Raw genomic sequence first — 17,278 nt, 5'->3', positions numbered from 1 at the left:
CTGAGCTCTCACCGCCCCGCGCCGCTGCCGTCGCTCCCGCCATCCCGGGCGGCGGGAGGAGAAACAGACCCCCACCTCGGCCCGCGCGCCGCCGGGCTCCCCCTGCAGGTCTCAACGGCTCCCCGCGGCAGCGCGCGGCACCCCGCGGCGGCAGCCAATCCCCCGCGCTCGCCCCGCCCCCGGCGGGCAGCTGGGGCCAATCCCGTTCCGCGGGGCGGGGGCGCGAGCGCCGGTCTGCCGCTCCCCCCGTTCCCCGCCGCGCGGCCAATGGCGTGCGCGCCTCCCCGCCGCCCCGGCGCCGAGCCGGAACGCCCCGTCAGCCCTGCCGCTTTTACGGCCGTGCCGTAAAGCGGGGCCGGCGCAACACCGCGCGCGGCGTTACGGCAGCGGGAGGCGGCGGGGCCGGGCCGGAGCGGCGGCGGCGGCGGGTGCGGGCGGATGCCCGGGGGCGGGGGCAGCCCGGCGCCCGGCACTCAGGTGGGAGCGGAGGCGGGCGAGTCGGGCGGCGCGGCAGGCGGCGGGCCGGCGGGCGGCAGGATGAGCCTGTCGCCGAAGGAGCTGTCGAGCCTGCTGAGCATCGTGTCGGAGGAGGCGGGCGGCAGCACCTTCGAGGGCCTCTCCAGCGCCTTCCACCACTACTTCGGCAAGGCCGAACACTTCCGCCTGGGCTCCGTCCTCGTCCTCCTGCTGCAGCAGCCCGACCTGCTGCCCAGCCCCGCGCAGCGCCTCACCGCGCTCTACCTCCTCTGGGAGATGTACCGCACCGAGCCCCTGGCCGCCAACCCCTTCGCTGCCGTCTTCGCGCACCTGCTCAACCCCGCGCCCGAGCGCGGCGGCGACGAGGCCGAGCGGACGCCGCTCTCAGGTGCGTCCCGCCGCCGGGGTGGGGGTGTGAGGCGGGACGGCCGGAGGAGCCCTCGCGGCGGCTTCCCCGCTCCGCAGCATCTGGAATATTGTGTCCAGTTCTGGGCCCCTCGGTTCAAGAAGGACAGGGAACTGCTGGAGAGAGTCCAGCGCAGGGCAACAAAGACGGTTAAGGGAGTGGAGCATCTCCCTTATGAGGAAAGGCTGAGGGAGCTGGGTCTCTTTAGCTTGGAGGAGACTGAGGGATGACCTCATTAATGTTTATAAATATGTAAAAGGTGAGTGCCGTGAGGGTGGAGCCAGGCTCTTCTCGGTGACAACCAATGATAGGACATGGGGCAGTGGGTACAAACTGGGGCACAGGAGGTTCCACTTGAATATGAGAAGAAACTTCTCAACAGAACACTGGAACAGGCTGCCCTGGGAGGTTGTGGAGTCTGCTTCTCTGAAAACATTTAAAACCCACCTGGACACATTCCTGTGTAGCCTCATCTAGATGTTCCTGCTCCAGCAGGGGTTGGACTAGCTGATCTTTCGAGGTCCCTTCCAATCCTTAACATTCTGTGATTCTATGATTCTATATCGCTGCTCAAGCTCGGCTTCCCGCCAGGGTCTTTATGCTTCCCGTGTTTGGAAAAAAAGTGGTGGGAGCTTGTCAAGGCGAGGCTTGGTGTCTGACAGAGCGCTTGGTTGGACCGTAACATGGGGTTTTGGGAAGGAACCCGTTACAAAGCCCTGGAGGTAACGGGAGGATTTTGGTGGCTTTAAAGCTGTGAAACAAGTCTCTTAAGTTCATGAAACACTGTTTTCTCCACTTCAATAAATGCAAGCACAGCAGCAATGGGTAAATCAGTTTCTAAAAAAGTTACTTTTATAACTGACAGTATGAATTGCAATGTCTGGTCGTATTTAATAGCTCTCTACCTGTCTAAAGTGGAAAGCATGTAAAGAAACCACTGCAACTGACTTAGCATCAGATATTGCATGTTGAGATACCTCCCAGATGTTCCCATGCTGCTGGCAAGACTCATATTTCAGGCTAGACACGAGGAAGAATTTTTTTACAATGAGGGTGGTGAAACACTGACCCGGGTTTCCCAGAGAGGTGGTAGATGCCCCATCCCTGGAGACATTCCAGGCCAGGCTGGACGGGGCTCTGAGCAACTCGATCTAGTTGCAGATGTCCCTGCTCATTGCAGGGGGTTGGACTAGATGGCCTTTGAAGGTCCCTTCCAACCCAAACTATTCTGTGATCATACAGGTCAGTATAACGCTGTATCTTTCATCACTTTAGGAGCTGAATAGGTAGCAGTTTTATATGTGCTCAGCAAAGACTCTTCAGTTGCATGGATCTTGCCATAAATAACACATCAGTTTGTGTTTTATTTTTGCTGTTCTCTGTGAAGTATATGGAAACCATTAATGCTGCTGCCTTGAAAGTCAGAGATTGTTTTTCATTTTGTTTCCACAGGCTTCTTACCTCCCATAACTCCTCCAGAAAAATTCTTTCTTTCTCAGCTGATGCTGGCCCCCCCTAGAGAACTGTTCAAGAAGACTCCTCGACAGATTGCTTCAATGGATGTGGGGAACATGGCCCAGTCAGTGGATATAAGTGGTCTTCAGCTGGCATTAGCAGGTAAGGAGGAGATGAAGCTGTAGTTCAATTATGAGTGGAAATGCTGGTTGTAACATGGTTATGAGTTACTTGAGAAACACTCTTGTTTATCATAAATATGAAAAAGGTTGTACTATGCTTTAGTCTTCAAACCCATGTTCAAGCACATAAAGAAATCTCAAGCAGAGATTACGTCTTAACAGTTTTGTCATACTTCAGCATCAGCCACTGCCTTAAACATGAGAATGTCTTGTGAATACAGGAAGATTTACATCTAAAGCTTTGGTTCTTTTTGTGTGTGTGTATTTTTGTCCCTTTTCACTCTCTGCAGTACTTCTAGCATGACAGAACACAAAATAACTGTCACGCTGTCATGTACCAGTACTTCAAATGCACCTGGAAAATTGGCTATTACAATTAAATCTTCAGTTTTACAAAAGAAAGTCAGATCTTACAGTGTTAGCTCAAGAATGGGAAGGTGGACTACTTTTACTAGATTAAGAAGAAAAGCGATGTAATGCTTGTCCTTTGACAGGAGAAAAGGAGCAGGAACATGATTGTTCTGATCACATTGACTGATGAGTCACATCTGGAGCTATATCTGAAATATGAAAATATTGTTGGGAAGGAGGAGCCGGTTTGGACAGCAAAAAAATAGTGTGTTTTTTTTTTCCCTAGGTATGTGCAAATGGACCTTTTTGCTTAAAAACCTACCATCCTGCTTTTATTTCTGTAAAGTGTGGTTTACTGCTTTGAGGTCAGGCAGTAACTAGGCTTTTCCATCCTGCAGTTGTATCTTTATATTGTCATCTTTTCTGTTTGTTTGTTTGTTTTGTTTTGTTTTGTTTGTTGAGTGATTTTTTTGTTATTGTTGTTTTTTGTTTTGTTTTGGTTTTTTGTTTGTTTGTTTTGGTTTGGTTTTTTCCCTGTAGAATCTGTCCCTGGCTTGTTATGCTGTGGTATACTGTCCCTTGTTCACAGTGTAGAAATGCCCTCTGGTGTCCTCTTTAGCTACCGTTTCCAGACTGTGGGATCTTTTGAAATTGCAAATTGATGCCCTAAAATACTTTCAGGGGTGAAACAAACCCATCTGGTTCTTGTTCTATTCATTCTGCCGTGTTTTTTTCGAATACTTGTGTGAATTCAGATTTTGTGAAACTTGAAGTTGTGATTTTTTTTTTTTTTTGCATAAGGCACCTGTGATGCCTTAAAGAAGCCTGGAGTTATTTGTTTTGATTTGTTTTCCCCTTGGTACAGTGTTTGCCTTCTGAACAGTTTGTTCTCACTAAAAATAAAACCTGTAGAGAACTTCAAAACTGTAGTTGAATGGATGGGTACTTTAGTCCATGATTTTTAATTTGTCCTTTTTTTAAAAATAATAGAAAACACTGATGGCTTAAAGTACAGTATAAAGTCATTATTGGGGCTTTGCAAAATTAAGCCCTGTATGATGTGCTTGTATCATTATTTATATAATACAGTAAATGTGCGTAATTAATTGCTTATGAGCAGCTGTAGGAGTTATGTAACAAAATAACTTCAAAAAAGTTTCATTTTGTATATCTCAGGCTTCTTGCTGTAGCTCCGTAGAATAAACATCGGCTTGCTATTCACTTTCTTAGAAGATAGATCTTTTGCTCATTTTAATATTGCGATGCTTCTTGACTCTCTATTTGTCATGTTTCAGAAGGTCTGTGAAGTTTTCAGCATATTTCTTATAATGATTCAATATGCAGGATGAAGCTGTGCTGCTGACAGTGCATAAATACTTGTAGTACAGTGCCAAGATACAATGTTTGTTTACACCCTTTCCCCCCACATTTCATACAGTGTAACAGCTGAAAGACTTTGTGGCCCTTCAAAATTGTGGCTCTTGAGATGAATTCAGAGCTATTTAGAGCAGGAGGATTTTGACTTGGTTTAGCATATACTTGCAAAATCAATTTAAATAATTTAGAGAGCATTTTTTTTTTTTTTTAGGTCAGTGTATCCATACCAATAGTTTTGGGTTTCTTTGCAAAAGGAGGAAAAAAGTAGTTTGCTTGTCTTCTGAACTTGAACTCATTGTGATAATTCATGTGCAAATGTATGGTGGTGTTTCTGGCTGTGGTGGGGTTTTGTTTGCTTTGTGTGTGGGTTTTGTTCGTTTTGTGGGGTGTTTTTTGTTTGTTTTGTGAGGGGTTTTTTGTATTTTTTTTGTGTGGTGGTGTTTTTGTTGGTTGGTTTGGTCTTTTCCCCCCAAAAATAGTGTGTTGGAATAAAGCATCTTGGGATTGAGTATTAAAACTTGCTTTGTTATCTTCTCCCGTTGGTCTATAGAATGTTTCTTCAAGCCTTGGTCTCTGCCTATAAATTGTTTTTTTCATCTAGTGTGTTACTGTATATATATATATATTAAAAAAATACCACTTTCTCCTAGTTTCAGGGATGGGTCTTTTGGCAAAGTGCTAGTAACTGCTAACTCTTATTTGAGAGTAATCGACCTGTACTGAACTGAAGTTTGTCACACATTGGAGAGCTTTCCTTTAAAAATCAAAGGCGGCTTCAATTTACCTGTAAAAAGAACAACAACAAATAAAGCATTGTAAGGTAACCTAAGTGATTGTTTTAAGGTTGTTTTGGTTGGTTTGTTGTTTTTTCTAATTTAGGTGTCTTGGTTCAAGATGCTATGTACTTTTCTGTTAAATTAGCATGTTCTAATTCTCACTTTTGGTTACCTGAAACTGTTGATCCAGCCCTAATAGCTGAAGCAGTGAAGGTGAGCTTTTGGTCATCAATGGATATAACGAAGGGCTCATGCAGGCTTCTAAAATCAATTAATTGAAGGACTTTATCTTAAACTTTTGTATTTCTAATTAAGCATCATTAATCATTTAGATTCTTTTTTTTCTCCATAGAACTTTGTCGAGGGTTAAGATTGCTGGGTGACAATAAAACCCTGGCAGATGTATTATTAACCCCGTCTCCCCCCCACGTCCCCTTTTTTGCCCCTTCCTCTCCCCCGTTCCCACTCAGGACAGGTGATCGGGAGGGAAAGAAGGACAGAGAGAAGAGAGTTGGAAAAATTAAAGATGTTTTACTAATGCTACTAATAAGAATAGAGAAAATAATACAAAATATACAAAACCAATCTTGAAAGTCTCAGCAACTGCAGAGCCAGCACCCGAAGCCCTGGATTGGACTCTGCAGCCAACCGGAACTGGATTCAGTCTGTCACTAGGCCTCAGTTTGCAGGGACGACTAGCAAGGTCCTCTCCTAATGTCGGCCATAAGCAGAAGGGAAAAAGCAAAGGCAAAAGGGAAAAAGGGACAAGATCCTCGTGATCTCCCACTTTATATGAAGTATTCACGTGAATGGAATGTTATACACCATTGGTCAGTTTCTTGTCGCCCCTCTCGCGAGATGTCCATCCGTGCTTATTGATAAGTTTGCATTCCATTGCTAGGTTTACCAAAACATGTGTCTGGTTCTCCAGGAAAATGCAGTTAATATGAAGGCTTTAGCTGACAGGCAAAATTCACTGAAAGAGAAACTTGTTTTTAACAAAACCAGGACAAACTTAATTTGTTAAATCAATCCTGTTCATTGGCTAAATGAAAGTACTCACAAGCTGGAGTTTGAAGCAGTTTATAAAAGCTGAAGACATTTTATAAACCAGCTCATTTGGACTTTGACTTTTAAAATTGTGTTGTGTTGGTTTTTTGTTTTGGTTTTGTTTTTTTTGAAAACAACTGAAAAGTATGCTGGTCGTTGCCTTTAACAGCAAAACATACTGTGCTGTGCTGCTTCAGTGAGGATATACGCAAATGTTTGCGTGATCTGAAATAATTGGATAAAGTAAGACAGAAAGCCAAAAAATAAATCAGCAATGTATGGTGCTGTTTTGATGAGCCTTTTGTCACTCACAGTTTCAGCATCTCTCATGGATTTGTTTGGGGTTGTGGGAAATAGTTGACATGCATGGGAAGCCAGAAAGAGTTAATGTGATTGTGCGGAAAGTAGCAAGCACACTTGGCTTAGGAGTGGTAGGGACAGCACGCTGAATCTGACAGCGCTACACTTATTACTCAGAAAAAGCAGTGTTTAGATTCGCGTGGCACTTTATCAAGGGATTCCTCGTGTGGTACCAACAATTTTGTAAGGTCCTCTATGGAGGGAAGGAGGGGTGTAAGGTGATGGTCTGTAGTGGTTTTTTTTTTTTGTATGTGTGGGGTTTTTTTGTATGTGTTTGGGTTTTGGTTTTTTGTGTGTGTGTTTCATGTTTGGTTTTGGTTTTCCATGTTTGCTTGTTTGTTTGTTTTCTAATTTTATTTTATTTTGGGGGGAGTTGGGTTTTGTTTTGTTTTTGTTTTTCTGCTGGCATTTGTTTTGGGGTGTTTTGCCAAAGCAATGGAGAATGTGATCTCTCAAAAAATATAGAGAACATAGAAGATCAGCTATTAAGTCTTTAGGTACAGAAGACTGGTAGATTTTGACAAGAGAACGACTAAGAATCTGACTGCAAGTATTGAGCTGCATATCCTTCAAGTCTCCAGTTGTATATACTAAATTTAATCTTATTTTTATGTTGTTTGTTTATATTCTGTAATTTGGCCTTTAAAGGGATACTTTCAGCTCCTTTCCGGTTTGCTTTAATGGTGATGTATGTAGAATCACTTAACAAACTCCATCTTTTTCCACTCAAGCACTTGCTGTAGCTTGACAGAGAAGGCAAAAGCAGTTTCCACAGTGCCACTGGAATGTGTTGGATAAATCTGAATAGCTGACTCCAGGTCAGGTCTAGTATGACCATCATTGTTGTGGAGCCTGTAAATGTATCTCTGTAGATTTTTCCCTGCTCCAAGAAGAACTGATTGTAAAACTAGATATAGCATATGAACTCTTTCAAGAGTACCATGTGAACCTAGTAATGTGCTTTTAGATGCAGATTACATCGGGTACTTACCTTTTCTAAAGCCAAGACTATGTTCCAGATTAATTTCTATTCTTTATCCTTGCTGCATACCCCTGTCCCCTGCCTGTCAGCTGGCACTCTGAGTACTAGCCGCCTCACACAGTGCTAAATTTCATGTTGATGTTATCTGGTTTTGCTTGTTTGGTGTTTTTTTTTAAGCTAGTTCTTCTCTACTAAAGTTCCTTGTTTCTTACTGCTTTTAGTATTCCAGGCATCTCTGTTTCAATTTTATGCTTTAATATCATGGACTGGCCTTCTTTCAGAACGTCAGTCCGAATTGCCAACGCAGAGCAAGGCCAGCTTCCCCAGCATTCTCAGCGATCCTGACCCAGATTCTTCCAACTCCGGTTTTGACAGCTCCGTTGCCTCCCAGATCACGGAAGCCTTAGTGAGTGGACCAAAACCTCCTATAGAAAGTATGTGCATTTTCACATCTTTGTTTCTGTAACTCATGACATGCCATGTTGTTATACTTCTCCAGATGAAATGCAATTCAGAAGTATTTCCAAGGTATGAAATGGGAATAAAGATGAATCAAACAGTGCAGAACTGTGTCTGGCTGTCTCCAGATCAGACTCAGCAGTGTTCACATTTCTAGATTTTTAAAAATCTGGAGCCTGTCTTCAAGCTGTTACCCAGCTCATCTGTTGGCTAAAACACTTGGTCTGATGCCCCTCAGATCTTAGTCCCCTATGGTAAGATCTGCATTGAGTGTTAACACCTTCCAAGGAAGCAATTGCTGTGGAAGGAAAAAAGACCATAGAATCAGTAACCTGGTGATCTGAATCAAGAGGAAAAACAGACTGATGTAACAGTGTCACTAAAAATCAGAATTAAATGTTTTTCTGAGGGGCAAATAAGATAATAATGCCGTTCTCATTGTTACAATAGCTTAAAGAAATTTGGGCCCTGGGGAGTTTCTTTTTGTACTGTTGGAAAACTGAATACTTGAAGCTTAATGTTTCATGTTGCTGGTTTAGGTCACTTTCGACCAGAGTTTATTCGACCGCCGCCTCCACTCCATATATGTGAGGATGAATTGGCGTGGTTAAATCCGATAGAGCCAGATCACACAATTCAGTGGGATAAGTCAATGTGTGTTAAAAACAGCACTGGAGTGGAGATAAAAAGAATCATGGCAAAAGCTTTTAAAAGTCCCTTGACTTCCCCACAGCAGACACAGGTAAGTATCATGCACTTATCTGTCTAAAATGGTTTTCGAACAAGCTGTTTCTTAACACATGCAGTTTAGAAATTTGGATCACTTTAATTGATGGAAGCTCCAAGTACTTTAAATTGTAAAAGCTGAAGAGTTTTGACTTGGGTACATATGAATAAGGAAGAAATCTTTAATTTTCATAGCATTGAGTAAACATAGTTACAGTTGATAAATAAGTGGCACCAATATTTTTCTGCCTGGAAAAATACTCTTATAAAAAAGTTGTTTGTGCTTCTGTGGAAGGTTTTGCTAAGTAATTATTTCAGAAATGCCAACACTGAATTTTATTTTTCCTCAGTTTTATATTATTAGCCCTGATTTCAGTGGGTTTTTTTTATAATAACGATGATGGCACTACAAAGTGTCCTTTATTTCCAGAACTTTTTCTGACAACAGTGAACTTGAAATTGAAGCTTCTTTCCGCTGGGCAGGAAACTAAAGAAGGCTGAAACTTTTCATGGTTTTTTTTTCCTTCCCTTCCTTGCCATCCACTGAGAAAAGACTAATAAATGCTCTATTAAAAGTCTTTATGGGCACAGTTGCCTTTACATAGAAATGTTAAGGTATACCTCCAGTGTCTTTCAATAGAGATGCCTAAATCTAAAGGGTTGTCGTTGTCCTGTAGCTTAGATGTGTTACAGCAGTTTCTTCAGGCAGTAATGTGAATAGTTTATAAAAAAATAAACACATAAGTCTTTTTTCTTTACAGCTCCTTGGAGAACTGGAAAAGGACCCCAAGCTCGTTTACCATATTGGTCTCACTCCTGCCAAATTGCCAGACCTGGTTGAAAACAATCCTTTAGTAGCTATAGAAATGTTGCTGAAACTGATGCAGTCCAGTCAGATAACAGAGTATTTTTCTGTCTTGGTCAACATGGACATGTCCTTACATTCAATGGAAGTTGTAAACCGGTGAGTACTGTCTCAAATCTAGGAAGGTTTTCTTAAGTATATAAAATAAATAACTGAACAGTTATTAAATGATCGTGAGGCTGGCCATGGGGCTGTGTTTGGATGCATTCCAAAGACTACGAAAAGTAACAAGAATGGAAAAAATGACTAGTCAGATTACAGTGAAGGAAAAGAGTATCAAACTGTCATTTTCTTTTCAGTTTTCCTATGCTGTTTGTTGTTTTAAGTCTTAATAATAAATATTAACCAAACTGATTAATCCTGCAAAGGAAGAGTGTGCTGTGGATTTTTAGCTTTCTATGACTACCAGACTAAATCTGTTTCTTTCATAAAGGCTCTACTTGCTTTTCACAGAGTTCCTGTTGGTGGTGCCCTGTAGTTAAAAGAAAAAAAACCCCAAACCCTCTTATTTTAGTCCAGATTAAATTTGTGAAGTTAGCTGTGGGTTGGTAATAAAGAATTGAACCTCTCAAACATCTCCAGTGCCAAGTTCAGAGAAAGCTGCCAATTTTCAGGTTCCTTTTTACAGCAGTGCTATTTTAAAATATTACTGTAATGTTAACAGCTTCCTATTAGCAGCAGCAAAACTGCTTAACAGGAAAAAAACCCCACAATTTTCCAGCAGAAAGATGTGGTGCTGAAGGCATTGACTTTACTTTTTACATTAATAATTTATAATTTTAATTTTTATATTTTATAAATATATATGCTTTTCTATTTTTATTTAAATTGATATAATATAAATTATTTATAACATGCCATTTACCTTTTTAGGTATGGTATAAAGCACATTTATGGTACAAGTGTGATGCTAGTTTCCCTGTTCTACAAATGGAGTGGCTTATTCACTTATGTCACTCTTTAATGTTAGTGAAGTGTTTCTACTTTGAAAGGAATGGGGAAATACATGTTGTATTGTGGATAACTTCAAGCCTTTTTGATAAGTAGTAGAAAATAATGTTATCAAACTGTTTGATACATCCAGCTCAAAACGATTTAAAATAGGTATCACTTAAGGCAGTCTGTCACTGCAATCTATAGCATGTCTAAAGTTTTAGTCAAACATCAGGTTCCTGGTTAATATATGAATTTCACTAGCAAGTCTATGTCCTGCGTCCCAGGAAGCTGTAAATTTAGTTACTGACTTGCAAAATAACCAGTTACTCGATGCGTATGGTTGTGTCACTGTAGTGATTGTCACTCCCTCTAGTGGGTCACAATCCAGTTGCTCCTGATGAAGAACTCATGTTCTTTTCTCATATCTTAAAAGTTAGCCTCATCTCTAGCTTCTGTCTTCTCTTCCATCTGAGGTAGCCGTTGTGTTTTATTAGGGCATCTGGAAATGTCAGTTTTGCTGCTTCTTGAGGGATGCTTGTGTGGAAGATAAGACTACAGTGGGACAAAGGGCAGTCACTGTGAGAATCCTCCCCAGAAGTTAACGCCACGCAGTTAATCTGCTTAAACGCAACTTGCATTCTTGATGCGGCTTAAGCGAACAACAGGTGGCATTGTTAAATCACCATCCTGCTTTACGTTCGTGCCCTGTCTTCATTGGGAATAATTTCTGCACGTAGGTACAACCCATTTTCTTAATAGAATGCTGGCCCCTTCAATGGGAAAACTTGTCAGACAGCTAATCCCCACAAGCTACAAAAGTACATCTCTCCCACTTAACTTTCTTCATTTCTTGCCAGTTCCTGAGTGTGAGCTACCAGATCAGCCTTGTTCAGCAGTCTCTTTGCAGCAGAGTTGAATTGCGCCTTAAGTATCATTTGAGGAAAGAAATATTTCTGAAATAAATCCCTCCCTACTGGTGCAGACCGAGAGCAGTTACTGCCCTGAAGTTGGGCTAATGATCACAACGTGGAGAAACAGTGAGAAGAAAAGAGCTTTTACTCAGGATAGCTGTGCCACCAGTCAGGCATGCTGGTTGTCCCACAGCATCACTGCCATAGGAACAACTTTAACTGCAAAACGACTGTCAGTGCCAACAGGGAGACACTGATTAAGTGAAATAAGGCAAACCCATGAAACTAAAATGTCTAAAACACTGTTTTCCCCACCTTTCACTAATTGAGATAGGACTGTGAGTAGAGTTACTTTGATCAAATTATGTTGTAACTTCATGGCAGTTCTACATTTAGTATATGTTGTCATGTTTAGAGAACTCTATTGCTTTTTCAATTTAAGAAACAGTGGCAGCTCAAATACTTCAGTAGTCGCTCTTGTTAAACCACAAATAGGTGTGCTTTGCTGTTAACCCTTAAAAATACAGTAATACTATTCTTTATTGCAATAGTTCTCCAATTCTTTTGCAGTAAGAAGCTTCTGAGATGATCATGCATCATTAATCTCTAGTTGACATTTTCATCTAATCAGGGTCTCTTTTGTTTGAGTTGTAGCTGTGTTGTTTCAGTTCCTAGGACTAAAATACGGATCTGAGGGAACTAAGAAGACTGATCCTTTGATGTAACAAAGGAGTTATTCCAGTTGTGTACTTAAGGGAGGGAGTTCAGCATCTAAATTCAGTACCTGAAATTCAAATATGAATAAGCAAAATTGTATTGCAGTGCTTACTGCAGAAGCATCTTGGTACTCTGACAGCTTGGGGGCTTCATTGTAAATAGGAAACTAGTATCATTGACTCATTTGTGTAATATATAGCAAATGTTTGTAGGTGTGTCCAATATACTAGAAACCAATCAAACTTGTCTTCTGTACTGTGTCAGAGTTAAAAAAAGCTTTTGACTCTTAATGAATAAATTTAAATTATTAGAAATATGTGGAAATATGTCTGTGGAAGCTGTCAGAAATCAGCTCTGTATGACATGACTGGAAAGAAACTAGTATCATAGGTGTAACTCATCTGTTTTAAAATGGAATCACAAGATTTATCGCTTCATAAACCACTGAATATTTTTAATTTGAACAGGCTTACTACTGCAGTTGATCTCCCACCTGAATTTATTCATCTTTATATCTCCAATTGTATCTCCACCTGTGAACAGATTAAAGACAAATATATGCAGGTGAGTACTTCAGTAAATTGGTGGGGGAAATATGTGCTGAGATTTTACAAGGCTCATAACATTAAATTAATCTGTCTTATTGCTTCTTTATTTCAAAGGCACTTCTTTTTTTCCTAACACACTATGCAGTTCTTTATAGTGTTAACCTTTTCATAAGACTTCACAGGTAACTACTATTCTCTGGTTTTTGTAGATGAAATACATGTCTCCCTGGCAAAACTGCAGTTCTGTGTGACTCGGGTTATCTGTTACCCAGTGTGCCTTTTCTTCACTCGCACTATTAGTTGTTTGCCTTCTGCTTAGTTTTAAGCTTCAAGTCTCTTGTCTGTACAAGTGTGCCCACCACTTCCAGACCTTTTGAGGTGATGTTACAAAACTTATGTGGTAGTCTTGCCCTTCAGTCATGACTATTACAGACCTAAAACAGCATGCGGATCTCCTCAAAGACCTAGAAACCACCTCTTTTCTATCTTCCTAACACCGTACTCTCCACTTCCCAAGCCTGTCCTGCCTCCTCAGTACCAGCATGCAGGTGTAGCCACCTCAAGGATCTTTACCCCCGGGAAGTTTCCACGCTTCTGGAACACAAGGTTGTCTACATGCTGTGCAAGGTGCTTCCTTTTATCGTAAACCAATCTGTTGGTTTCACCAAGTTCCCAGTAGAACTTGTTTTCTTGGATACGTCATTGGTGAAAACCAGTTCCATGTTCAGTTTACTCAAGGCTTTGTGAATCTTGACCAAGTCTTGCCTTGGCTTTTTCCTCTCAGTACTGAAGGGCTGCGACCTCTTTAGTCTCTTGCAACAAGGCGGTTGTTCCTTAAGCTTTTTTTGGTGTCCTTCTCTAGCTCTACTGTATACTTAAGCTGCAGAGACAAAAGTTGCGTGCAGCACACAGGATACGTGTGCAGTGTGGGTTTAGATAGCAGCAAACCCCCTTCTGTCTTGTTCCCAGTACCCTTTGAGATGATGACTAACCATTTGTTATCTTTCGGTGGCTGCTGATGCATCTCTGCTTTGGAAACCTCCCAGATACACATGGGCGGCTTGATCTGTGACCTGCTCAGTAGCTGTGCCTGTTACATTTGGTAGCAGAACAGGAAAATAGCAGCAGAGCTGGGCTGCAGCTGAGAATATGCCCACAGGGTGGGACACTGTGCTCAGAGGGGCTGCTGAGAGCATATAGCAGCCGTGCATCAGGCATGCAGGGGACAAAAAGAACAGAGGGTCAAGGAAGACGTACTGATCACCGAGTCGCACGCAAAGCTCATGAGATCTTAATGCTTGTTGATGCTGCGTATGAGGCCTCGCAGTAACTAAGACACAAGATGTTTTGTTTGAAAAGCACAGAACAAACCCACTTGTATTGGAAGAGGCATGACCCTCAGGGACTGGGAGTCAGCCAGTGTCTTGGGTTTGTACTTTTGGTCAGAGTTTCATGTTCTTCAATTACTGAAGTTACTCTTGTAACTAATTTGTGTTGAAGAAAGAAAAAAAAATGTGATGCCTTCTGATTGCAGTGAATGAAATAACTTGTTCCATTTCTGAATTCTCTTGGTATAGGTAGCAAAATTTGCAGGAGTAAACTCAGTTCCTGTAAAAATAGTTTATAGCTTATTTTTGGTGTCAAATAACTTAAAATACTTTGGACACAATCTATCAAATCCCCTCAGTTCTGCCTGATGAACATCATTCATGTATGTAGTTGCTTTTAGAGACAGGTTTGGGTTCAACTCCTTCTCACAGTGTCAAGTATGAGACTACTTTAATGGTAGAGTAAGATCTGATTTTGTCCTTGAGGAAAATGTACTCTGTAGAACGCAGATGGTTAGTGACTGGATCTGTGTATGGCAAGTTGTAGGTGCCAGTTCTTAGGTTTCCACTTCCCAAGTCTGAGCTTGCTCTGCAAGGTGTTACCTAAGCAGCACTTAGGAAGGAGGAACACTTCTGAGATCCCATCTTTTCACTGGGTCAGGTGGGAAATGAGCTGTGAGCTCTGAGGTGTGTTCTTGCATTAGGTGTTCTGTCTTTCCTTCTAAAAGACAGCAAGAGGGTCATGTGCTAATTCAGCGACAGAGCCCTTCCCACAAAGCAAGGTTGGGATCGGTCCTGTTACTGTCACTGCCCATATGGAGTGTCTTAATCATGTGGTGACTGGGGAATTTTGAAATGTGAAGCTTGTTCATTTTTCTTTGTGGTGTCACTGTAGAAAATAAGGCTGAGACTCTAGTGATGACATCATCTTAAGCAATGATCCCTTCTCTCTGACTACATTCAGAGAATACCCAATAAATCAAGTACAGTGCACAGGTAGATCTTGTGCTTAATTTGTGCATGGGATTAACCTTGAGAAAGCTCCTGTATCCAGAAATACAGTACTACTAAGCAGAGGAGTAAATATTTAAATACAGTAGCAGTATGGGAGGTAAAAAAAAATATAGGGGCTGCATGTGCAAAGCTTATGAACAAGATTATGGCTGAAACGGAATTGTTCTCGAAATGCCTCAGTTGAGGCATTGCTGAGGGCCAACAGTCCTTCAACTGACGTGGTTGCAAATATTTCTCTGGATAATGAAACCCTCTCTCTTCTGTTTCAGAACCGCTTGGTGCGTCTTGTTTGTGTCTTTCTTCAGTCTTTAATCAGAAACAAAATTATTAATGTCCAGGACTTGTTTATAGAAGTGCAAGCATTCTGCATTGAGTTCAGTCGGATACGAGAAGCAGCTGGCCTCTTCAGATTGCTGAAGACATTAGACACTGGGGAAAATCCATCAGAAACAAAAACATCAAAATAAAAACACTGTGTCACTGGAAAACAAACAAACACCCACACCAAAAAACCCCACTACAATCCTGCCAGCGTTCTATACCAATTAATTGTATATTTTAAACTTAAATCACTGGATTAATTATAAGTAACGTTTTATGCGTTTAAACAATAAATGCTTTTTCTGATACAGAGGCTTGACTTTGTGAAATGTTAGGCCTTACACTTATGCTATTTTTGACTGTGTTAAACTCTGTATGTCATATGCTTATCCTGAACTACAGGCTCTACTTCCAGAGAGAATGCAAATGATACTTGCAGTTTCACAGCAAATTGAAGTATAAATCTGGTACTCCCTCTCTCTGTTCAAAACTGCTTTTGAATAACTAAACTTGTGCCAAGGTAAGTAACTTCAGTTCCTGTTTTCCCTTTACTGTGTTAAGGCGTTCCAGGAGCTGGATACAACTTCTAACAATGCATGCTGGCTTCAGTGAGGAAGGGCAAGGCTGGCTTGATGTCTACACGAAACTAAAGGTTTATCTCTATGTTGCAGAAATGAAATGTTGGGTGCTGTGCGCTCAGAGCAGTACTCTCTCTTTTCAAGATGACAGAATTTTTCTAGAACATGGGCCTGATACCATCAGTAGTTGAAGTATCGTAACTATTTCATGTTTCACTGAGGAAAGATGGTCCATTTCTTCCATAAAAATCCAAGTTGTGAGATTCCAGACTTGCGCAGGCAGTTGCTCTGTGGCTAGCAAAATTAAAATAGCCTTTTCCTTCTAAAGCATATGGTCAGAGAGCCATTCAGGTGTTAGGTGCCAGGTGGAATGCGGAAAGAGTCTGCTAAAGTATTATTTTAAGCAGTAAGTAAAATAGCTGCTGTTATTTAAGCCCTGGGACTGAAAAAGAAAACAACTAGAAAAGATAGCTAGTGTTGATTTAATGCTGGTCAATAAATGAAAGCTCTTTTAAGCCTACTTTTCAAATCTTTATGAAGTACAAGATCAATAATGCAAGGTCAAGACTCTTTTTTATCTTTCTCTTTCCAAGTAGTCTAAATGGCTAAATTGCTTGGATTGAAAAATCCCATAAATTTTTGGTAAGAAGTCCTGTGAGAAGCGTTCTCTGGCCATTAGCAGTTGGACTTGTATAGCTTCCCAGAGTTAAGGTGTGTTGGGCCAAATAAAGTAGCATTTACTCAAGATCTGTTCCAATTCTACATATTCCTTCTAAAGCCCAAGGTACTTACAAGTCATTGCTAGCAGCAACAGTTAACTGAGCTTGTGCTCTGAACTTTACCTTAATGCTTTACATCTACTGAAGTTGAAGTACAATTTGGCTTTTCTCTACAGCTACCCCTCTTCAAAAGTATGGTTGAAAAAACCTTTACATAGATTTTATATTTTTGTTTAGAACTTAGTACTATAGCTTATGAGTAAGTAATACACTGGTGAAGGGACTTGAACATAAGACCTATGAGGAGAGGCTGAGGGAGCTGGGGTTGTTTAGTTTAGAGAAGAGGAGGCTTAGAAGTGACCTCATCACTCTCTATAACTACCTGAAGGGAAGTTATAGCCAGGTGGGGATTGGTCTCTTCTCCCAGGCAGTTAGCAATAGGACAAGGGGGCATGGGCTTAAACTCTGCCAGGGGAAATTTAGGCTGGATATTAGAAAGAAATTCTTTACAGAGAGAGTGTTCAGGCATTGGAATGGCCTGCCCAGGGAGGTGGTGGACTCGCCGTCCCTAGAGGTTTTTAAACTGAGATTGGACATGGCACTTGGTGCCATGATCTAGTAAATGGACTGGAGTTGGACCAAGGGTTGGACTCGATGATCTCTGAGGTCTTTTCCAACCCAGTTGATTCTGTGATTCTGTGATCAGAAAACTGATTACTACTGGTTCAAGGCATTGCAAT

General features: G+C 41.5%; 1 protein-coding gene across 2 annotated transcripts; it reads left to right on the top strand.

Moving 5' to 3' along the window:
- The first annotated feature begins 342 nt into the window (after positions 1 to 342).
- CNOT11 (CCR4-NOT transcription complex subunit 11) lies at positions 343 to 15,549 on the top strand. 2 transcript variants are annotated; one of them, XM_065061088.1, is made up of 7 exons: positions 343 to 865; positions 2,336 to 2,500; positions 7,638 to 7,850; positions 8,415 to 8,617; positions 9,363 to 9,565; positions 12,498 to 12,594; positions 15,190 to 15,549. In XM_065061088.1, exons 1-7 carry the CDS (start codon positions 439 to 441, stop codon positions 15,385 to 15,387), a joined length of 1,506 nt encoding a protein of 501 aa, XP_064917160.1. In that variant the 5' UTR covers positions 343 to 438; the 3' UTR covers positions 15,388 to 15,549. The 2 variants fall into 2 exon arrangements, with proteins under 2 accessions (XP_064917160.1, XP_005504724.3); XM_005504667.4 differs by having other exon boundaries at positions 347 to 865; positions 7,698 to 7,850.
- Positions 15,550 to 17,278: the final 1,729 nt, after the last annotated feature.

Source organism: Columba livia, chromosome 1, assembly GCF_036013475.1.
Source record: "Columba livia isolate bColLiv1 breed racing homer chromosome 1, bColLiv1.pat.W.v2, whole genome shotgun sequence".
NCBI classification, from domain to species: Eukaryota; Metazoa; Chordata; class Aves; order Columbiformes; family Columbidae; genus Columba; species Columba livia.
The sequence above is the reverse complement of the archived record's forward strand: the minus strand, read 5'-3'. Positions and strand labels throughout refer to the sequence as shown.

Coding starts and splice junctions, on each gene's coding strand:
- CNOT11 (XM_065061088.1), top strand. CDS start 439: ATGCCCGGGGGCGGGGGCAGCCCGGCGCCCGGCACTCAGGTGGGAGCG. Junction 7,851..8,414: donor ACCAAAACCTCCTATAGAAA/GTATGTGCATTT, acceptor TTGCTGGTTTAG/GTCACTTTCGACCAGAGTTT. Junction 12,595..15,189: donor TTAAAGACAAATATATGCAG/GTGAGTACTTCA, acceptor CTTCTGTTTCAG/AACCGCTTGGTGCGTCTTGT.